Consider the following 24,177-nt stretch of genomic DNA (forward strand, 5'->3'; position numbering starts at 1 on the left):
GCTGCCTCATGAGCCTGCCTCTCTCAGTTCTTTAGGCTGTGTCCAGACCTCCTCCCCAGACGGGTACTGATATGTAGCACTTACCCATAGAGAATAGGACAGCAGCAGTCAATCCCAGCACATGGCAGGGAGAGGCATGTGCACCGATCCTTATCATACATGGTGACAGAAAAGCTGTGGGTCTCTGGTCCAAGTACCTTCCCCAAGAGACAATGCCAGTCCTCCTCACTTCAGGGTGGCTCCTCAGCAGGCAGGCAGGCAGGCAGGCAGGCAGGCAGGCAGGCAGGCAGGCAGGCTTTTCATGCTCCTTTAAGTTCTGAGGCAATTCAAATTCATTTCTGAGGTCACAGCACCAAACTGGAGCTGTGTTAGCCCACAAAAAAAACATTAATGGGATAATGTACTCCATCATGGAGAAAGAATCAAAGAGACCGTAATGGGGCTTCATTATATCCATCTGTCCATCCATCACTTCTTGCCCATTGCTCAGCACTTGACTTGAAAAATGAGACGCCCCCTAACTAATTAGATTTACCCTAATCTCCTTTATGGACCATCAATCCTCTTCAGAGGCCATCTGTGAGTTTAGAGTTCAGACCTTTAAGAATTATGCTAATCAGTCTTCCTCTAATTTAAAGTGTTCGTCTGATGACCACAATTTGAAGCTTCTGGCTGTGAGAAATGAGAAAACCATTGTGAGATTTTGTTCTAATTTTAAGCACCCTCAGTGCAGCCTAAGGGATAATTTTGAAGAAAATAGTCAAAAAGTGAAGGACCTTTGAGCCAGGTAACATTAAGAAAAAAAAGGAAAAGAAAGGAAAAAGGAAATCACCGAGTGTGGGGAGAATTTTAATTGTTTTGTAATTATTAGGACAAGGTTTGGTTTCTTTTATATGATCAAATTAGAAGTTGCCAGAGCTATTAAATTATGTTATGGCATGGAACTGTAGATTCCACTGGTGTATAAAACACAGTAAAACCGGCTCAAGGAGGGATGCACCAAGAGGGGTGTTATGATGAGCAGATATTCTGCCCCTGCGTTGACTGGGGCTGTGGCGTGATCACATGATTTCAGTACAGGAGGTCACTGGCTTGAAGGTGGGACGACCTTAGCACATGAGGGCTGCTGTAGAACCTTCTCCTGGTGGATAGAAATAACCAGCTACAGAATAAGCACACAACGCTCGGGGGAAGGCTTGGTGTTCTGTTGCTTACACGGTGAGTCTCATCCACAACTCATGCTCTTGATTGCAAGAGGTCACATGCTAACTACCTGAACTCCTGTAGGCTGCTCACCTTCAGTTGCATCCACTGTAACTGCTGTGGCCCCCACAGAGCATTTGAAAATGGGTCTTGTGTCCTAGTGAAGACAGTGGGCTACGTATGACCTGTCCTTTACCAACCAATGCCTGCTCTTAATCATTTTCCTAGACCGGCCCTTGCTTTGAAGCATCCCTGCCCTGTAAACATAAAATGTGATCCACACACACATTTTTAGATTTTTTTTTTATAGTGGGTGTGTTTTAAACACAGAAAATGCTCACCTCATCTAATTCAGTCCACAAATTTCCTCATGGGCATAACCAGAGGTCTGTATGCCAAGTGATTCTAGAACTCATTAAGTTGATAATAAAGTTAACCCGAACTATGGGGTACTAATGTTCCCTTTTACTCAGTGAAGGGTGTGTGGCCATTACTGTAGGGCCATCTGAAGATGGTAACTAGCCGTGGGTTCTCACTGGCTAGTGGACCATCTCAGTCACCTCTAGAGCACCAACTCAGTGTTTTCTCCAGCCTTTCCTTCAAACAATGATTCCTATGGGATAGCCAGAGGTCAGTTTTCTTGTGGTTTTCCAGACCCTAAGACAGTACAGTTGTCACTGGCAGCATAGACTGCCAGCCTGCAACCAGGCACAGGCAGATCTTTCATTTATATTTCTGCTGTTTGTTTTCTCTCCAGCTAGCACTGAAGGGGCGAAGGATGTAGCTACTAGGATTCTAGGGACAAAAATGGGTTAGCAGGAGATATTCAAGAGCAGGCTCTTTATCCGCATCCTTCATAACTTTATTGTGCCATCATAGTTTGATAAATAACCATCATTAAATTTTCAGATTGATGAGAGCTGCAAAGAAATCTTATTTGTTCTGTATGTCTTTTCCAGAATGTCTCTGTTATTGCCTTAGAATTTTGTAGTTTACAAAGCACAATCAATCCATTATTGGAGAGCAGAGAATGGGCAGACCTGCAGCATCCTCCAGAGTATGTTGTCATGGCTAGTTCATTTGGGTAGAAAGTACTTCATATGCACCTTCTGTATGTCTAGCTGTGATCTTATAAGGTCATCATCATTAAGGTATTAGATTTGAAGTCACCATTAAAGCATTTGATTGAACAATAATCATTGATGTTTTGAAGGTCAATGTAAGATGGGCTGTCGTGGATAGACATGATTTTGGACACATGCAAGCTATAATTTAGTGAGGAAGGCAGATGCATATAATAGTTCTTATAATAAATCTCCTGAAATCTCTGAAATGGACATCTCATCCTTTGGTGGATCTGGGGAATAAATGTTTTTTTTTTTTCATTTATTCCATGAAATAGAGAACAGCATTGTGATGGGCTGGTGGTGGGCAAAACAGGCTGCTTAGAGAACATTGCCTGTTAATATAGTTGAGAGATGAGGGTAAAGTGGAAATTAAGGACCTTTAGTACCAAGATGGTAGATAAAGGACCCAATTGTGAGACATCAAGTATCAGGAAACTAAATTGAAGCGCCCTGGCTATTAGTGATCGTCCAGTTTCTACCTTTAAAACTGACAAGCCCCAATATATGTTTCTTCATGTTGTTCGTTGAAGTTTATTTGTTTTGAGACAAGATCTTACTATATATCCCTGGTTGGCTTAGAACTCACTATCCAGACTAGGCTGACACTGAACTTACAGTTGTCACAATGGACTTGAGCAGGGCTGATGGAGGCCTGTTAGAGAAAGCTGTGTCTCAGGTCTGAGTGGAGACCTAACATTCCAAGCTACAGGAAACAAAAAAGTTAATCCGGTTTGTTCAAACACTTGAGCTAAGCAGCACCCTTCAGGAGGGTGGATTTACCTTAAGCCACGTTAGAGAGATGGGAGGACTAGCCCTTTAACGCAATCCGTACTTTCTCTTCAGAATCTTAGTTCTCTGTGTTCTTCCATGGCCTCGTGAGACTCTGAGTCTCCCAGCCTTCTCAAGTCCTGACTCAGAGAGGAATAGCTTTTCCTTTTTTCTTCTCTTCAATGTGTCTTTTGGATACTGACGTGTGTGTGTGTGTCTACTTTGATTTTTCATTTTTCATGCTTTCTCTAAAGCTCACTCCTTGTCCTCTGGCTGCAAACCTCCAGACCAGTTAACACAGACAGCATGGCTTTCCTTTGTCTCTTCTTCCACTTCCAGGAAGCCACCAAGAGCTGCAGTTTACCTGCCCTGGGAGTTTTCCTTTAAACTCTGATAAAATTGCCTTGGAGCATTCTTTTCAGATAGTTCTAAAATTCTTTTGTTTGCAAAATGAAGAACTCCAAGAAAGGACCCCAGTTTCTCTGGCGACATGCATTAACTCTGCCAAGAATTCCCCTACATTTTCACTAACACAACGATCCTCAAGCCTTCACGGTGCCTAGATACCACCCCCCCACCGCCCAGCCACATCACATTTTTTTCTTTAGTTTTTGTCTCCAATTTAAAAGCTAGAAGCAGGCACTCATGTTATATTTAATTGAGGGTACTATTTAAACAGAAAAAAAAAATTCAGAACTTCAGACATTTGAAGTAATTTGTGCAATCTTCCCAGACCTTGCTGTATTGTGAGGAAATTGACTGAATAAGAGCTATATAAACAGTGGTTACCTGTGGGTTGCCACCCCTTTGTGCATATCATAAATCCCGCATATCATATATTTACGTTACAATTCATGAAAGTAGTAAAAATACAGTTATAAAGTAGCAATGGAAAAATTTTACGGTTGGGGGTCACCACAACATGAGGAACTGTATTGAAGGGTCACAGCATTAGGAAGGTTAAGATCCGTTGCTATATATGAAAATGCTCCAAGAGGGTGGGCCAGATGGTCTGTGGTTAAAAGCACTTGCTTTACAGGTATGAAGGATAGAGTTCAAACCTCAGCACGTAACAATAACCATGCCTACCGCCCCAGCTCCTAGGATTCCTCCATGATGAGGTGAGATTGGTGCCACAGCTCTTCCGGTGCCATCCGCACTCCTGTATATAGCCCTTCACCGTGCTCTGTTGGCGAACACAAGAAACACGTTGGTTGCTGGGCGGTGGTGGCACACGCCTTTAATCTCAGAACTCGGGAGGCAGAGACAAATCTTCATGAGTTTGAGGCCAGCCTGATCTACAAGAACTAGTTCCAGGACAGGTTCCAAAACCACAGAGAAACACTGCCAAAAGAAGAAAGAAAGAAAGGAAGGAAGGAAGGAAGGAAGGAAGGAAGGAAGGAAGGAAGGAAGGAAGGAAGGAAGGAAGAAACTCTTTGGTATTACCAAGCTAGACTCTGGTGAAACCAAATTTCTGTTGTTGATAACCATGTGGGGTTCACTCTTACATGGCCTCTGACATGAAGCTACACACATACATGTGAATACAGTCACACAGATGCATGCACACTTTATTTACCCCATTAATTTTTTAAACTTCCTCACTGTAGAAACTTTAACATTAGGCATTGTTAAATACAGAAAAACGCAAGGTAGGAGTGGGTACTGTAGTTCTAACACACAGTGTGTTAAGATCATCGCTCTCACCCTTTACTGATGTGAGGAGCCTGGCCCCAGGGGTCCTGGGTTGAATAAGAAAGGAAAACAAGTGAACCATGGGGAAAAGGCAGTAATAAGTACTTTTCCATGGCCTGTAGTGGCATTTCATTTGTATTTTAATAAATAATGCTTGCTTGAAGATATAGAGAAAAACAGCCACATTGGTCAGTCTGACAGACCAGGCAGTGGTAACACACACTTTTAATCCTAGTAGCCACATTAGGTTGCTATAGAAATCAGGGCAGTGCATGCCTTTAATCCCAGTGGTGCACACCTTTAATCCCAGCCCTAAAATATAAGATGGGAGAAGACAGTTCTCAGACACAGTCTCATTCTGAGATTCTTGGAGGTAGGATCACCATTTTCGGACTGAAGTAGAAGTAAAAGCCAGTGGCTGGCTGCTTTGCTTTTCTGGGTCTTCATATTAAACCCCAATATCTGTCTCTGGGTTTTTATTAATCATACTTCAATGGCCTCTGCTTCAGTTCCTGTTACCAGGTTCCTGTCCTGCCTGAGTTCATGCCTTGCCTTCCCCTGATGATGGGCAGTTACCCGGAAGCCAAATAAACCCTTTCCTCCCCGAGTTGCTTTGGTGTCAATGCTCTAGGATAGCAATAGAAACTCTAAGACATCCTCTTTGAAACAGCACCCAACACAGTGCCAGGCAGAAAGCAAGTACTCCATTAACTGCAATCAAGGTAGAACAGCATAATGGTACCATCATTATCCTTGGACCTCCATCATTTGATGTCCACCGGCCTAGAGCAGAAGGGCCCCAGAACTGGACCAAGGACACTTCTCCCTCAGCCAGAACAACAAGCCATTTCCCATAGAGCATCATTTACTCCTGGTGGGTTTGCTGTCAATTTGCTAAATACCTTGAATCTAGCTTCTTTTGTAAGTAGATGGCTTGCCTGTGCACTCAAAGCACAGACTAACCATTTGCCAAGTGTAAAGAGAGTTAATCACTGCCCCCCCATGGAATGCCAAAAAATCAGTCTGTCTGACTTGAGAATGTTTGATGTTTGATTTTTGGCATTAGGTTAGCCGCAATCTGATAACCAATTAGGAGCACTTACAGATTTGGACTAATAATTTAGCTACCAGGCTGCTGTCCCATGTCAATGAACTGGAGTCAGTTATTGCCAGTGTCAAAATAGCTTGGAAATGAATCTTTTTTTCCAATCTACTGTGCAAGTTTTCTATGCAAATTGCAATCAGTGCACCATTCCTTTCCCCTGTGGAAAGCGGCAATAATGGAGTTGCAGAGCCCTCAAAACACAGTCTTAGTTTAGGAATCAACATAAACAAACAGACTCGAAGAGGTCATAAAATGCAGAAAGAGCATGCATTTATTATTGTGATTGCAGGCATGTTACTAGCATCCAGACAAGGGGTGCTGTGCTGCAGAAACGGGACCAAGAGAAAATATGTAGAAGGGAGAATATGGTGATGGATATCTCAGCCTGTATTAGGAAGTATGTCACACTTGTTTACGAAGAGGTTGATCTCATGCAGTATACCCTTAGTATAAAAGTCAGAATGACCCTCAAGGTGCACGTCTTCTCCAACCCGCAATATTAGCAGGTACAATTATTACTTAAATTCACTTAGAGCTGAAGATGATGTTTTTACATTACTTAGTATGTGCGTGAGTGACAGTAATGTCTACAAGACTTATGGCTAAGAGTTGAGAAAGGAAGGATTTGGATAAGGGCTCTGTGCCACTATTGAGCAGTTGTTGGTTTTATTTATTTATTTATTTATTCATTTTTTGTTTTGTACTAGTCCACTCTCCTTACATGTCAGACTCTATTTCTCTACTCCAATGAAACATCACTGACCTACATGTTATAGGTACAATCCTCACACAACTGAACAGTGATGGATCATACTGCCTTAGGGTTCAAGATCATCCTCATACCTGGACCACGCCCTCCACACCCTGAGAAGCAACATGGCAGTTCGGATTCAAACTTTACAGGCCTGTTTGATCCAGCCTGCCTTCAATCAACTGCCATGCCAAACTCTGATTCCAGGAACAAGCATTTTTCGCATATTTGTGTCTGGACCTTTAAATAGAAACCAGAAATTTTGAGAACTTATTTCAAAGCATTTTTACTTTTTGTCTTTTAAAAGCTCCTCTAAACCTTTGAGCAGGATGAAGGTGAGATTAATTAAAAGATTAGCTCTCCTGCAAGCTTTGGTGGGTCCTTCGCTCACTGACTCCTAACAATACTTTTAGCTGGGTTTGAGAACAACAAAGAGACAACTTTTTCAAATGAGACATGCATGCTCATCTGTAACACCTCCCAGACCTGACCCTCTCCACAGCCTCTTTAGAATTCTCGGTAATAAGCTCTGGGGTTTGAGATCGCAGTAGGAAGTTGAGACAGGTGAGGTTTCTTCTCTAGAACAATCTTTCAAAACTGTCACCACCCTTCAATGGTGATTTAATTTTTCACAGTGGTAAACTTGTTTGTATTTGTTTGAGTTGGGGGTCGAGGAGAAAACAAGAGGCGTTTGCCATTGCCTTATATCTTTGCAGCGTATGCTGGTTTCTGGATTGTGAACAATTGTAGGGTATATGAAATGAACAGTTGAGCCAACAGTAAGGAAAGCTTGACTTCTTTCAAATATTCTGCCTAACAGGGAAGAAAAGCACTTAAGTCCTTGGTGAGAAAGATCGGCTGTCATGCGCGGTAAACTCGGTTTTCCATCTGCAGTTGGGGCCTTGTGACTTTCTTAAAGAAGGGTTTGAAAGAAAATAGAGGGAGCTGTCTGGGGAAGATTGACTCCTAATTTGTTTGTACAACGCACTCACAGGCCAAGTTCTTTGGAGCGCACTGGACAGTTCCAGTGAGAAATTAATAGATTTGTAGGCATCAGAGACAGTGACTTCTAATGGGTGAGGAGCAGCTTCAGAGGGTGTGGTTTTGTCACTTGGGGAAGACCCCTGTTTCTATAGACAGAAGGACTAGTGAACAATCCAGCTGAGTTCTGAGAAGAGAGATTTTATTTTATTCATTTTCCATCTGCCAAGGCAAGAATCCTGGTGCCAGCCCAGGCCAGCTGCTGCTGCTGTGGCTCTTGAAGCTTTGCTCATTGTACAACAGGCAAGCAGGAGGATGTATGCCAGGCTAACTGTGTCCTCCTGGCTTTGAGGAGGCCACCACTTGTGTAAAGGGCTCGCTGCTCATCCACTTCTCCGTGCAAAGTATGTCATTAGCACGGCCTGATGTTGAGGTGGGTGAGATGGCAGACCAGCAAGTAAGCAGCTATCCAACCAGTGGCACTGCCCCTGGCTGGAGGTGGTGCCGAGTCCAACTGTTTTTGACTGCCCTCTCCACCCTGAGCTCCCCGGATCTGGATTGTCACTCCTGCCTGACACTGTCTTTGGAATGAATCCCAGGGGGAGACTAAATAATAGTATATCGACAGTGGGTGGTGGAGGCGCACGCCTTTAATCCCAGCACTCAGGAGACAGAGGAGGGAGGATCTCTATGAGTTTGAGGCCAGCCTGGTTTACAATAGCTAGTTCCAGGACAGCCAGAGCTACACAGAGAAACCCTGTCTCAAAAAAACCAAGCCAGGGGCTGGAGAGATGGCTCAGGGGTTAAGAGCATTGCCTGCTCTTCCAAAGGTCCTGAGTTCAATTCCCAGCAACCACATGGTGGCTCACAACCATCTGTAATGAGGTCTGGTGCCCTCTTCTGGCCTTCAGGCATACACACAGACAGAATATTGTATACATAATAAATAGATAGATAGATAGATAGATAGATAGATAGATAGATAGATAGATAAAACCAAGCCAAAACAACAAAGAGATAGAGTGTGTGTTGACAATGATCTCTTCAGTCCCCTTCTTTTTGGCACTTGTGTCTCCTGTGGTTGTCTTTTGCCCTCCATGTAAGGTTTCCTCACCCTGCCCCAGTCACTGCCATTTGGCCAGTAAATAGTCTGCACAGCGTCTCTTTCCTTCCTCAGAGGTTGCACTCGGTGACCGGTGATCTCTCTCTGTCTAGAACCCCTCTCCTGTAGGTCACACTGCCTAAAGACACTCCCCTGTTCTCACGAAGTGACAGGTTTTAGTACTATGGACCCAAGTGCAGGCTTTTCCCCCTTTTTCTTTTTACGGCCTAAACAGTGCCATATATCAAATATTTCTCTAGTGCTCACATTGCATTAAGTGTTATCAGTAACCAAGGAATGGTTTAAAGTATACAGAAGAATGCACACCAGTCTCATACAGGAACCACGCCGTCTTATCTAAAGGACTCATTTTCGTATCCTACAGGGGTCGGGTGAGTTCTGATCTCTTCCTGGGAGAATGAGGGATGATCGTGCTTGTTCGTTGTCTGCCTACAGTCTCTCAAGGGTGCTGAGTGCTGTCTAAACTGTTCATTATTGGAGTGTGAAGTACAATGTGCTAGCGTAGTAACGTTTGTTGAATAATGGAATGGATTCCGCAAAGAATGAGCATCAAATGCAAAGGAACGAGGAGCGTGCAAAGCCCCATCTGGGCTAGCTTTTCCAAATGTGTTTTTATCTTGAAAGCATTGTTGATGCTGCTTAGAATATTGGGTTAAGGAGGCATCCAAGGCTGTGTCTACATGCATTATTTGTTGTGAGCCTGCCTGGCTTTGGTGCCTGTGTGTTGGCTCAGATTCCTGTAGGGCGGACATTCTCTCCTCTTAGGGGAGAGTTATCTTGCCTACAGTGCATGCCTCTAAAAACCCCGTGAGGTGCCTTTGAAAAAAAACCAGCCATATGTGGCAGAGCAAATAGAAAACAAAGTGTTCAGGAGATTCAAAAGGAGGCAGAAATTGGCCCTCTGCCTCTTCCATCCCTGTTCCGAGTACTGACGTTTGACAGCACTCCAGGATTAAAGGAGAACACTCTTGCTCAAACACCAATATCTGAAAGACAGGCGGGGGGAGGGAAGGCTTACAGAAGGTAACTGGCCAAAGAAATTGCTTTTTGAATAAATGCTTCCTTCTCCGGAGCTGTGCTACGGCGGCCTCTGTTTTTAGAAAGGGTTTCATTTCATTTCTCGGTGAGCATGGTTTCAGAAGCAGGAGGCCTGAGGAAATGAAACTGGTAGAAATCTCTGTCACTTCACCCATTTCCCACCCACTGGAAAACCAGTAGAGCCCAGCTGAGATGAGCCTGCGGTGAGATGTCAATGATCCACAATTACCTCTTGAGAACCGCCCCGAGACGTGGTTTGCCCTCAGGTGAAGAAGAGCTCCAGTTGGCTCTTGATCCCACTTGGAGTTGCTCTCCATGTGCACCCGTGTTTGTGTTTTCTACGATGCTGTACAGCCCATGTGCATAAAAATGTTGACCTAATCAAAGCTCCAAAGAGATTAGCAAGGGGTCTAGGGGCACAGTGGAATCCAGCAAACATAGTCCTCCAAAGTCCCTCGAACATGGGCTGAGTGATTTACGTCCCTAACTGACTTGAGGGCTGCGTGCGGAAAATGGGATGTAGAAGTTGAAGAGTACGTCTATGGGGAAGGAAACAGCAGTTCAGGGACACACTGGGCAGGTGGCTTCCAGAAAGGCCCCTAGTGTCAGAAATGGTGGAGTCATGAGGATTCCAAAAGGAAGGACCTTGCTGCGCTTTGTTTGTTTCTTCCCTAAATGCAGGATCGAGGCGGGAAGATTTTCACTAAAGTAAAAATGGTCAGGAGCCTATAATTGTCTGAAGAGCAAAGAACTGCCAGCGGATGCAATTGATTTCTTGACCAAACTCTAGTAGGCAGGCTCTCTGTGTAAGGGGCCTTCATCTGAATTCCAAGGCCAGCTCTTAAGTGAGATCAGTCATGACCCTTATAAATGAGATTGAGTACAGAGGAAGAATTTAACAGTGGGATGTCCTAAAAATGAGGCAGGCCATACTTCATCCTGTCTGTGGTGGGTGATGGTTCTCAGGTATAACATGCTGCACACCAACCCTCACAGCTCAGCTCTTTCTGCCCAGGCTTTCTTTCTGCCCAGATATACAATACGAAACAAGGATGGCCAGACGTGAAGCATCATGGCAGGTCCATTGGGTTTTTGTAGTATATACATTTCAGCATAGCCGCAGTGATTGCTCTCCTGACAGGTGGCTTTCTGCATGTTTCAATTTAAATCAACTCTGTTCAGGATCCTGAGTCACATTTGCTGTTTGTTCAACTATTTCTAACATGATTTTTATGGGAAATGGCACAATCCAGGGTAAATCATTGAAGGCAGTTTTTTTTTTGTTTGTTTGTTTGGGTTTTTTTGTTTGTTTGATGGCATATAATGACCCTAAAATGTCCACTTTTGTTTGTACAGGTTTTATGGTTCCATTCCATATTGCCATAGTGTTCACAGTTAGTTGAATAATATCTAATCCAAAGCTCACAAAGTCTCATCTGCTGCCTTTGCAATTGGATTGACAATGTGATACTTTAGTGTAGAATTGGATAAGCAATGAGATTCTGTTATAGTAATGGTTTGGCATAATTATTTTCCAGTGCTATAGTTTTTTATCATTGATAAATACTTGGGGGGTTACAAATACTTAGCCATCAACTCTCTAGACTTCCTGGATTTCTTTATAATCTAACAAATAACTGGCTTTGGAATCTCCTCAGTGACTGGAGACACACACCCAAAGGGTTTATGGCGTCCCTTGTGTAAGATTAAGAAAGATAGCTGATGCACTTTTTTATGAAGAGATATTTGAAGAGCTCGAGGGTTCTAAGGAAAGGAAAACAGCAGGCAAAAACCCCAGGTTAAAGCCAGGGCTGAGCCAGGATTGGTGGCACTCACCGGTAACCCTATCACTCAGGAGTCCAAGGCGGGGGCATGAACCAGGGACACATAGTAAGACCCTGTCACAAAGCCAAGGAAAACAAGACAAAGAAAGTGCTTTCTCAGGCCCCTAAAGTAGTGCAAGTTGGGTGCTCATATGGGCAAATCTGCCCCCACACCCAGAAAGACTGTCCTTTGTCCACCAGACAAGGTGCCCAGAGGAGGCAGAGGTGGGGTGGGAGAGTCAGAAGTGAGGAAACCTTGTCAATGATGCTCCCTGGGTAGATGGGCTGGGGGTGAGGGTGAAGGATGGTTTCTTGGAGATTTGGGCTACTGTGTGACTGAAACAGAGCACCTTTGGGGCAGGAAGAGAGGATTTTCTCACTGGCTCAGAGCAGTCTCCGTAGGAAAGCCCAGAATGCTTTACTTTACAGACAAGTGCCAAAACAGGATAGGCATCTGTAAGGCTGAGCCCCTGGCTAACTATTGTGCCAGGTTATAGGAAACTCAAGCCCCCTGCGCTCCCTCTCCATATCATCCCAGCTGCCACTGCTCTCGTATCCCAGCTCACATAGCTTATCCTCTTCTAATCCTTTCTTCATCCATTCTTTACGGAAAGTTATTCTGGTTCTTTCACTTCCATGCTGTGATTCTATCTGCTTACTGCACCCAAAGTAAAACCCACATGGCCTCACCGTACTGACTTTCTGTCAATACATTTTTCAAGTTAACTCTTGTTTTCAACTTCAGTAAGTTTCCTTCGAAGAGACCACAGATAATTTGCCATAAGACGAATCTAAATCAATAAATTTTGTGCCAGGTACATGCAGTGTGGCTTCTCCCATTGTATCTGAAGCCGTGTTGGTACTACATTGAGGACATATAAAACTCATTAAGACTTTTTCCTGGTTGATGAGAAGTTCTAAAACATAACTGACAGGGGACTGGGGCTCAAAGCTAGATAATGCTCACTGTTCTAGATTTATTTGTTTTATTATTATATTTGTATGAATATTTGCCTGCCTGTATGTCTGTGAAACATGTGTGCCTGGTACCCACAAAAGACAAAAGAGGGTGTCAAACTCCCTGGGAATGGAGTTACAGACGGTTGAAGTCCTCTATAAGAGCAAAATGTCCTCTTCAGCACTGAGCATACTCCCTAACCCGCAGATTCAAATGTATTCATAGTACTGCATTTATAGCACTGGGGACCATCTTCTGGGTCCCTGGCATATACAACCCATCTTTAAATTATTGGGGCATCCAGATTCCGGTTAGAAGCTACCCAGAACATGTTAGGGTTCTGCAGAAAAACTGTCAATGTCAACCAAGAGCACATGATATAGAACTGATTTAGACAACAGGTGCCTATAGGCAATATTTTCATTGTTCAGTTCAATGAAACCCTTTTCTCGCAGCAGGTATTAAACCCATCCCCAATTTCTGCTATGTTTAAGGACAACCTCAGACTCTCACTCTATCAGGAGTTATTCTCCTTTATAAGAACATCTGGGTGGAGCTTGCAGCCCAGTTCTTTCATTCCAACTCCTATAAAATATGATATAAACATGAATCTGCCTGCCTTATTGAATTAAACTCCAGAAGACAAGGATTTTTGGCTTACTTATCAAGACATCACTCATAAAACCTAGCCCAGAGCCTGGAAGAGAACTTGTATTTGGTAAAGTGAGTTTAGTTGAATGCAATAGCAAGAGAATCAGATCTTTGAAAGTGAAAGATTTACTGTCCCAGTAAACATAATATTTTTCCTTTCAATAATTTATTTACATAGCTTCTACACAAACAGAAATGCTCACCCATAGAAATGGTTTATTCAAGCTTTTTCTTCTGTATGTTCATCTATAAAACTGGTAAGCGTAAAATACAGTCTTTAATAAGAGCAACCAGGTTTCTACTCAGATATTTGCTTCCTAAGGAACATATTAAATTGGTTTTCTCCCTTTGAAGGCAGCTTGACATTTACTACAGGTTAGTTCCACATTCTACAAAACATTCGCATGACTGTGAATCATTCCTCCTACTATATTCTGTTACAGAACTAGAAAAGCATCAATAGCCAAGACAGCTTGAGCATTACATGGGGGAATTAATCATTTCCCCATATATCTTGTGATAACACGCTCAATGTGCAGGGGAGTGGTGTCAGAATCCATACGTATCAGCACTTCTAGCAGAAACCCTCTTAACACTTCCTTCCCCAAAAGTCATTTCAAGCAGATCAAGTGAGATGACTGCAGATACTTTTTTTAAAAAAAAAAATCTCTTTTCAAAAGTTTTATAGAAACAGAATTCCCTTGGAGGAGCCATCACAGACTTCAGTGGATTGAATAGGAATGAAGACTTTGGTTCAAGTCTTTTGGAAGTTTTGTTACTCTGCTACAGACCTTCCTTCAAATAACAAAGCATCTGTGTGGAATTTTAGCTCTTGTGGCATCAGAAGGAAGAGAGCCTTGATGTCGAGCACTGGCACAGCAAGCTGAGTCACATCTAGATTCTGGGACTTAAGGCAGAGAGGAGAGATGGTGACTTCCAGTACATCAAATCCTAACACAGTCAGAGTTGCTGCTATTCAGTGTATTACTAAGAAATAAAAGCCATGACAATCAAACTGTGACAGACTCTTCATGACAGGTCATGTTTTGATTTCAGAGATGTTAAAATGTGAAGAAGTGTACATCTTATAGTTGGTGCACTGTAAAATTGAAGCAGTGCTCATGGTTTATGCAAGGCTCCACACAATAATAATAGTGGCAGGAGAGGGCACATTATCATGATATCCTTGAATTTGATATTTGTGCAATCTTTCCCCCTTCCCTAACAGTCCACCACTAAATAGGTTTTGGAACAACTCAATTACATGTTGCAGCTCATGATCTTCCTGTGGAAACTTCCAAGTGTCTCCTAAGGTGACTTAACAGATTAACTATGGGAGCCCCTTTAAATATGGATTTCACTAAGTAAAAACAGAAAAGTGGCTATGAGTAAATAATTGCTGCATAAACATAAGGATCAAAATTTGATTCCCAGCACCCAGGGGGAAGCTGGGCATAGCACTGAACAGCTGTACTCTCGATTCCAGGGTCTTGTCTGGTGAGTCAGTCTAGGTGTGTCGGCAAGCTTCTGGCTCAATGAGAGAGTTTTTAAAAAATATAGTGATAATGGAAGACACATGGTATTCACCACCCAATGTGCACAAAAAAGCATACATGTGTTATACACACAGGTGTAAACAGAGGCACAGCTTTTCCTTTGTCCTGACCACCTGGTCCCAAATAAACACACTAAAGTTTATATTAATTACAGAATGTTTGATCTGTAGCTCAGGCTTGTTATTAACTAGCTCTAACAACTTAAATTAACCAATTTCTATTCATCTACACTTTGCCATATGGTTTTGTGGCTTTACCTGTTCCCTAGTATGTCTTGTTCCTCTGGCAGCTGGCTTGCATCTCTCTCAACTCTGCCCTCCTCCCTCTTAGTATTTTCAGCTTTGTTTTCCCACCTAGCCTTATTCTGCCTTGCTATAGGTAAAATTGGCTTTATTATTAACCAATGGGAGCAATATATTCACAGCATACAGAAGGATTATCCCATAGCATTTCACCCATTTTATCTGATCAAAAAGAAAGCAAGCTCTCGACTTTAACATAGTAAAATTATATTCAGCAAACAGTTATCAAAGAAGAATTAGTTACAATATCCAGTCCATTTGTGTTAGGCAAAATTAGAGAAAATACTCTATTATCTCTTTTATCTTGGTGAGTTTCAAGTTTTGTATCTAATTTACCTTTTTATTATAACTAAGAAAAAGTATAATAATAACTATCTAGTCTTCAACTCCATCAAAGACTGAGAAAAAAATATTACCCCAGTAAGTAGGAAGTGCAGGCAAACAACTTCCAAAAAAAAAATGTGAAAAATGACAGAAACAGTTTGCTATCTGGACAGTCACCCAAGGTTTCTATGTAATGTTAAGGCATACATCTTTGGCCTACAGGCCTAACATATATGACGGACTTTCTTGTGAAGCAGGGAATTTTGAAGGACATTACTACCTTGTCTTGCTAAATCTTGGCAGTTGCCTTTCTTGTGTCCTGCTAGTCCAGGTTGGACAACAACTGTCAGCAATTGAGGCAAGGTGTTGTTTGTTTTTTACTCTTTACTTTTAGGATCTTTGGGAGGAACCACCAGGTCCTCAAAGAAATCACTCACAGAGTCTTATTCTTACTTATAAATGCCCAGCCTTAAATAGCTTGGCTTGTTTCTAACCAGTTTTTCTTAAATTTAACCCATCTATCTTTTGCCTCTGGGTTTTTTCCTTTCTCTTATTTCTGTATATCTTACTTTCGCTCTTACTCTGTGACTAACTGGGTGGCTAACCCCTTCTTTTGTCAATACTTGATCTCCTTCTTCTCTTGCTCCTCTTCTTTTTCTTCCCAGATTTCTCCTCCTATTTATTCTCTCTGCCAGCTAGCCCTATCTGTCCTTTCTCCTGCCTTCCTACTAGCTGTTCAGCTCTTTATTAGAACATCAGGTATTTTAGACAGGCAAAGAATCACAGCTTCACAGGTTAAACAAATGCAGCATGAACAAAAGCAACACATAGAACAAATGTTCCACAGCATGAACAAAAGTAACACGCCTTAAAATAATGTTCTACAACAACAAGGGCATTTTCTTTGTCCACATGCCCAACTTTTGTCATAAAGACAATAAACTTGCTGTGGAGTTTCTTTTTTGCCCATCATCTTTTGTGGAATATATTCATACTGTCAGGAGCAGACTTGTCTCACTGTCATGAAAAGTCTTAAGTTATTAAAACATTTTAAATTACATATTCTGTAGGTCTTTGAAGTGTTTGAAGATTACCTATCTATCTGAAATATATCTTTGTAGACCTTGAAAACTTAACTTACATGACTACAAGTTTGACTATTGTAGGTAACTATTAATCTGTATTTTTAGTTATACATTGTATTTTTAGTTGAGCTGCATAAACACAATATTTTAATTAAGAGTAGGAATATACATACAGTATAACAAAATAACAGTATAAAGTATTTATACAGTATAACAAGATATATGAAATATTTTGAAATTAGCGGTTGTTTTTTGAATTAATGTAGATTCAATAATCTACCTTTTTTCCCATCATTTCTATATCATATTCCTCTTTCTCCTTTTAGAAAGCAATTTACTACAACCAATAATAATGTATAACCATCCCACCCTCAAATGAAAACAAACATTTATAACCACTATTTTGGAAATGTGTCTATGGTTTTATAGACTGCTTCCTGTTGTTTTGTGGGTGCTGGTGTTGTTTGAGGGACTCTGGGAAAATCAGGATAATTGTTAAGTCTTGGCTGAAGTATTCTGTGAGACTGGATCATGTCCGTCAGCAGCCTTAAAGCTGTTCTGGATGTAGAACTCAGAGGAAATGGCAACAGAGGCACTCTGAAATGTTGGATCATCTGGGCCACCTGTTCCCATCATATATTTTTCAGGAAGTTCTTTTTTCATCAACCTGTTTTTTCTTAACCCAGAATGAATCCACAGCCTTTCATTTCCCATAGAAATCAAAGCAGAACCTCTTTCTCAAAGTAACATATATTTTGACTCCAATTTTGAAGTAAAGATATTTTTAAAATAAATAGTTTGGCTTAATTTAGTAGCTTTTACAGTCAAATGTCTATAGACTATAATTATCAACCTGTGGAGCCCTTGTTGACTACTACATAGGGAACACCCTCTCCCATCCCTCTTCTCTTGTTTGTTTCTTCAGACAGAGTCTTTCAGTGTAGCCCTTGTTGTCCTGGAGATCCATCCAAGGGTTGGGGTAAAAGGTGTGTGCCACCCTGCCTGGCCACCATCACTATTTTTATTATAACAGCATTTCTTTGTGAAATCTGGTGATTCTGAAGCTTGTAACAAGCTGACCTAACCCAGCTCCCTTCTATTTGGCAATCCCATAGCACTGGAAATCAACCGTTCAGTGTCTGTCTTCTCTGTCTTCCTTGCCTTTGAGTACAGGAGAGAACACTGTTTCCTTTCACTTTGGGAACAGATTGACTATTGGGTGTGATGATAATTAGGCATTACCGCTTCCTTCTTGCAGCCTAAAGTCACCTGGAAGTTCATTTACAAATGAAATCCCCAAACTCAGGTTCACACAAGTCAAACTGGCCTTTTGAGAAAGCAGTTGCTTAAGATGGTAGAACTCTACTTTGTTAACCTCGCATTGGACTACTGCAACCACATTCTTAGGTTACCTCAGAATTTTTCCACAGACTTCTGCAGGTTTAATTTCCTAGTCTCCACCATGGCCCTTCTAGAGCAGAATTCTTCCTGTCCTATCTGTCTGAAGCCTCCCAGTTCTTGAAGAGACTGGAAACCCCTTGAATAGTTAGCATCATGCTACTTTGACAAATCTTACCACCCAGAAGCCCCTTTGACTTATGCTAAGCAAAAGAAAACCACACTGCAGTGGGGTTACCAAAGGGCAGATGTGATACTGTTGAAAAGGCCCAAGGAATGGTCGTAAAGATGAAGATGAGTGAGCCAGTGAGACCCAGTGAGCTCTGGGTCTATGGCTGGTTTGTCATCTAAGGGTTCAAGTGACCACTGACAAAAACAAAAACAAAAAACAACAAAAAAACCCCCCCCAAAAAAACCCATAAAATCAAGGGCATCTCTACTGAACACAAGCAGAATGAATATTTTCACATCATTTGTGTTGTATTGAGATTTATAGACAGTTTACAAACAGGAAGCATGTCAGATGATATATAAAGGTTGTGTGCAAATACCATACATTTCATATCTGAGACTTGAAAACTGAATTTTGGTACTCTGAAAAGTTGCTGGCACAGATACAAGTTGACAGCTATACTTCTATTCATGTTAGAGCCCTTACCTAAACACACGGACATCTTTCCTTCAATAGTTCTGGAATTTTTTTTTTCTTTTTCAAATTCTCTAAGTATTTAATCAGAGTCATTGGTTTAAGCTGTGTCTTTTAGAGTTTCTCTAGTAAGTCCAACAGGAATTCAGGGTCCAGCTGTCTTAAAGAAAGGGAAAAGGCCGGGCGGTGGTGGCGCACGCCTTTAATCCCAGCACTTGGGAGGCAGAGGCAGGCGGATCTCTGTGAGTTCGAGACCAGCCTGGTCTACAAGAGCTAGTTCCAGGACAGGCTCCAAAACCACAGAGAAACCCTGTCTCGAAAAACCAAAAAAAAAAAAAAAAAAAAAAGAAAGAAAGAAAATCCAGAAAGGGAAAAATTTTCAACTGGGGCCCATAAAAGGAAACCTCAAAAGTTTACCTTCAGCCATGCCCAACCGAACTTTGCAAACTTATTTAGCTTGATCTATTGGTTTTCCTAGATCCTGTAAAGAATGTCTAAGTGATGCCATCTGTAAAGCATATGACACCAACAGAAGGGTGCCTAATAGCCAGGAAGCATTAATGTTCTTAGCATCTAAATTATTTGGAATCATCTGGTGTGGTTTGTATTGACAAGCCTGCTATGTCTTCCGACAGCAGCGCCATGGTGGGAAGGCCGCGTTCTCCGGCTTTTGCACCCCTCCTTGTCTTCCCCATCAGACTGTTACAAGATGGATTTATAACAGACCCAAAGGTAGTAGCAAAATGAAAATTAGTTCTTGGGTAGAATAGCAATCCCGTTCAACTCGCCTGTAGCAACTGCGTCATATCTGCTTCTACAGCAAGGAAATGACTTCTTAATGTGCTTTCCTTCCACTAAGAAGAATTAAATCTGTATGGCAAAATGGAAAACCAGTGTGCTGGCAGCCAAATTCTGAAAGGAAGATCCATGACCCTCATAAAGATATTTGTGGCCTCGTTCTATGCTAATGAGCCTCATTTAGGCCCAGACTTCCTCGGTGTGGAAATACAGCCTTGCTGGAAAGCAAGGATGCCTTTCCCGTACTATTTCGTCTTCCACAACAAAACTGCTCTAAGATAAATGTGGAAAGTCTCTGTTCTGCAGGCTGCTGGAGTGGGGTCTCTAGAGTAGACTGAGCGTTTGAGGCCCAAAACAATGAATATTACTATTTTAGGTTAAAAGTTTTTATTTATTAGTAGTGTGTGTGTGTATGTGTGTGTGTGTGTGTGTGAGAGAGAGAGAGAGAGAGAGAGAGAGAGAGAGAGAGAGAGAGAGAGAGGGTTAGTGTGTGTATGGATGTGTGTGTGTGTTTGTGTGGTGAGGGTTAGGCCTACATGCCACAGTATGTGTATGGAGGCCACAGGACAAATGTGTACAGTGATTCTCTCCCTTTCATTTTATCACGGTTTCTAGCAAGCAGCTTCTCGTGTTCATACCTGACCCATGGACCATGGAGGCCTTGCTGAACTCCCAAGGTTTTTTTCAAAGCATCCCAGTTCCAAATGAGCAGATACGCAGTGAAATGAAAGCAGTCACTATGGAGTTGCCCGTTTGTATGGATTCTCCAAGACAAAGAAAACCGGCTGGGGACAATGCTTACACCCGGCCTTTCCTACCTAGACAAGTACATGATTTTCCCGAGTTCCCCGCCCCATTTCCTTCAGAGTAAATGGAGTTAAGTCGTGTGTCTTGTGGGAAGCTGTAAGGATTGTGTAAAATATGAGCATGAGAAAAGCTGCTCTCCAAATCATAAATGTTGGCAGTCATTGACAGTGCTACACAGCCATCTATCTAAGCACCTGAACATGAATCACTACACTGTACATCTTGTGAGCAATTGGACCTTTAGCGCTCTGTGTGTGTGTCAGTCAGTCAATCAGTCTGTCTGTCTGTCTCTGTCTCTCTCTCTGTCTGTCTCTCTCTCTGTCTTTCTCTCTCTCACACATACACACACACACACACAGCCACAGAAATGGCATATTGGTAACAGAACTGAACTACAATAGGCGAGCAAGAGAGAGATTAAACTCTACTAAAAACCTGCTCTCTGATAAAACAGACACATGGTTCACTCTATACAGCAATTTTAAACATGTCTTTGCTCATAATTCTATATATGTATACATAAATATATGTGACTATGTAATATATATGTTTCTACATGGATAGAAAATTGTCTACGGAGGAACTGAATTGACTAAGACTACATTGTTAATTTCCTGTACTGTTTTCTCCTAGTTTCTGTTGTCGCAGATCCACTTCGATTCATAACCTGCTACTTCTTAAAAGAAATTAGAAAACAAACTGCACATGGAAAATGGGTTCATGTGCAGTTTAGCCAGAGCCAGAAAGAAAGACTCAGTTTCTCTCTACTTCCTTTGGCTTTCTAGGAACACGAAAGAAAAGCCAGGAAGTGTGCAACTGTGACACAGTCAGCACGTGTGAAGTCTGGATAACCCCTTCCCTGCAGGGCACCAGGACCTCAGTCTCCCTTTCCAGCACAGGACTTCTGGGAAATTCTACTTTGTTAAGAGTCTACTCTTTACAGTAGCCTGATAGCCAAAGGGAAGGGACTTGAGTGTCTAACCCCAGAGTTTCTTCCTGTCTGAATGCTTACAACTGCTTGGAGCTCATAAAAGACAGCTAAAGCCAGAGAGACTGATAGGTAGGCTGCAGGCCAGATGGAGGACTGAGCATGGGCAGAGACAGCTGCAGTCAGGGATGTCAATGATTAAATGGCGCTGATAAGCGCAAGGAAACGAAGGGGTGTTGAATAGCAGGATGCTGCCCCTAGTGGCCTCCTGTTTTACGCAGCCTTAGTCTGTCGCAGGCCCTTGCTCATCAGGCAAGCATGAAGCAGCAGCCACCCCAGTGCAGCCGAATCTTGCGATTTTATTAGAGAAGCAAGAAATGTCAATTCTTACGTGAAACTATTTTCAAAATTGGGCAATTAGCGGAATTAAGATACACCTACAGGCTTCTACTTTGCAAGTTATTTCCACTCTCTCTCCTTTCCTCAACACTATTAAAGAAGATCTCAGGGATTCTTTCACGAGCCTATTTTATTCTCTTCCTCCAAAGCTCCAGAAACATGACAAAGAGCAAGAGGACTCCCCAGCCTTCTGGAGATCTGAGGAGGAGATGGCTGCAGAAGCTGAGGCGCTGCGTGTCTACTTTCAGGTAAACATCAAGTCCTTCATCTTCGCCCAGGTCTCCTCATGGGCCTCAGGAAAGGGAAGATGATGGCTTGGAAAGATAAAGAAAAGTAACAGTACCGATGTCTCCCCAACGGGGACTACAAAGGATAGAGAAGCTGTGTAAAGACAGTCTTGAGCCATGTGGGATTTTATGTCCCCTCTTGCCACTGTAGGAATGGACAGGAGTCTGGAGAAAAAGTCCTCAGCTTTCCAGGTTCTTGTGTCCTGAAACAAAGAATTGGCCAGGGGCCTATGGTGACTAGTAAAGATAGAGGTAGTTTATTAATAAAGAGAGCACTCCTGAGTGTACAAATGAGTCAACAGTTGGGGAGGTGACAGGCTCTGATGGGCTCAGCCAGGAGAGTGGTGAGCCCTTATGGGCCATCTGGGTAATACCAACCTCTCTGGCATGTGCAGTTGTTCACATAACTCTCACGACTGTACATTGTTATAATTGGTTTATTCCATTGTTGACCTCACCCTATACTTTATAAATCAACCTTTATCATATGTATAGAATAAAGTATATATAGAGTACTGGGTACTGTCCCTAGTTTGGGGCACAATGGGAGATTTTGAACAGAATCCTCTGCAGGTTAAAAGAAAACCACTGTACACTGCTTTGATATGAAATGCAAGGAAGCTCAAAGGCATATGCATTCATTGACCATTCTTTTCCCAGCCTTACTTTTCGAATACATTAATTTCTTAATGACCCAGAGTGCTGTCTTTTCTGGTGTCATGTTGCCGGTGCTTGAAGTCTCAAACTAGAAAGAGCACCCTGAGGACTCTTCCCAAGTGTGTCCAGGTTTTTGTCACCATCACAGAACAAATCCAGAGATAGGACAATGTAAGGCATTAACAGAAACAGCCCATATAAAGTGAAGTGTAGGCTGTAGACAGGAAATTTGAGAACGTTTGTTGGATGAACAAATTTGAATGCAAGGAAGGCTTATTTAAGAGTTGAGGGAGGAAGTTTAGGAACAAGTATTTGCCCTTTTATTTATTTTTCTTTGTAATTTTTAGATGTGTCATAGAGACAGATACAAGCAAGCCATTTTTAAAACTAGTGCCAGCATGGTCGTGAAGCACAGGTTGTTTGGTGTCTCTAGCAGGCCATGTTGTTACTCTCAGACATTATGATAGCTTTGCACCACCCTACAAATGACGCGGGCTTTCTCTATGCCTCTCCAGCTCAGTGCAAGCAGGCCACTGCAGCCAAGCACTGCAAAGCTCAGTTTGTTCCACCAAACGTGCGTCAAGTCTGTGTCCCTTGGCCTGATGGAGTACAGAGAAGCTACCGGTCATAGTTTGCTTTTAACCTTTACCACCGTTCACCTTCTCCTCTGTCTGGAGAGACAGGATTGATAATGAACACTGGCCGGCCTATGGGCATGAACAAACATGGTTTTCTGTTCAATTCCTCATCAGAAGTCTAGTGTGTCACTTTGGAATGCCCTGTAGAAATGAGGGTACCACATCTTCAGGCACAATTGATTAGAATGCAATTGTTTTTCTGAGCTTCCTAAACAATGGGTGTTTTCAGGTAGAGGCAAGAAAACTCTAGGCTTTCGCAGAGGACTTTATGGAGTCGTAAGGGTCTGCTTCACAAGAGGTTATCTACATACATTAGGAGTTTTGATTTCTAACTCAATGCTTAATGCTTCTGCCTGAGTCCTGAGTTTACCTGCCTTCTGAGCAAATTTATTTAACTAGCGAGTCTTACCAGAAAGACAGCTGTCCTAGGTGGTGATACAAACATCGTTGGGCACCAGGCCTATTCATTGTTTTTATTAACTAAAGCTTGCATTATTCTTTAATGGGCTCTGGTTACAGACTAAATAACTGACCTATTCAGCAGCCTGATGTGGGGACTGAGTCTAGAAAAAGATACGGTAGCCACTGCTCCTAATGTGATGAAGGGTCCTTAAAATTTATCAAGAGCATCACTACTACGTACAATACAAAGGGACTAAATTTACTCCCTCTGTACATCTGGTCCTTAGGTTGTCCCTTTAGTTGTTTGATACTAGGCCCTCCATTTTCAAATTCCATCTTTATAGCAAACTTGCATATAGTGTTATCTAGTTTATATTTACCTGGGCTTAAAGAAAATACCTTTTGCTTATGTGAAATTAAGATGAACGTGACTTTCCCAGACTTTTCTGATAATACTGACAACAGCATATCCACCTTGGGCAGGATGACTTGAAAGACTTGGTTTGTTGTTGCTCTTCAAAATCTTGAAATTTTTCAAGAGGCATAGCCAGAGATAGGATGGGGACCCGGGAGGAATTAAAATCATCCATTGTTTCTGAGAAGATACAAAGAAAAGTATCCTATTCTAAAACCCAAGCTTGGCCGTGTTATTTTTTTTTTCTGTGCTCCGTGGTTTAAAAGGACAATATTCACAATGCCAACACAACGGCTCGACCCATTCGTGTCA

General features: G+C 42.2%; 1 protein-coding gene across 1 annotated transcript in view; it reads left to right on the forward strand.

Moving 5' to 3' along the window:
• Window positions 1–24,177, forward strand: part of Fhit (fragile histidine triad diadenosine triphosphatase) — a 1,428,341-nt gene that overhangs the window by 1,383,504 nt on the left and 20,660 nt on the right. The window contains exon 8 of the mRNA XM_057769802.1: window positions 21,616–21,714. Coding sequence (XP_057625785.1) covers window positions 21,616–21,714 — 99 coding nt within the window. The remainder of the gene's footprint in view (window positions 1–21,615; window positions 21,715–24,177) is intronic.

This window comes from Chionomys nivalis, chromosome 5 (assembly GCF_950005125.1).
Source record: "Chionomys nivalis chromosome 5, mChiNiv1.1, whole genome shotgun sequence".
In the NCBI taxonomy this organism is placed as follows: domain Eukaryota; kingdom Metazoa; phylum Chordata; class Mammalia; order Rodentia; family Cricetidae; genus Chionomys; species Chionomys nivalis.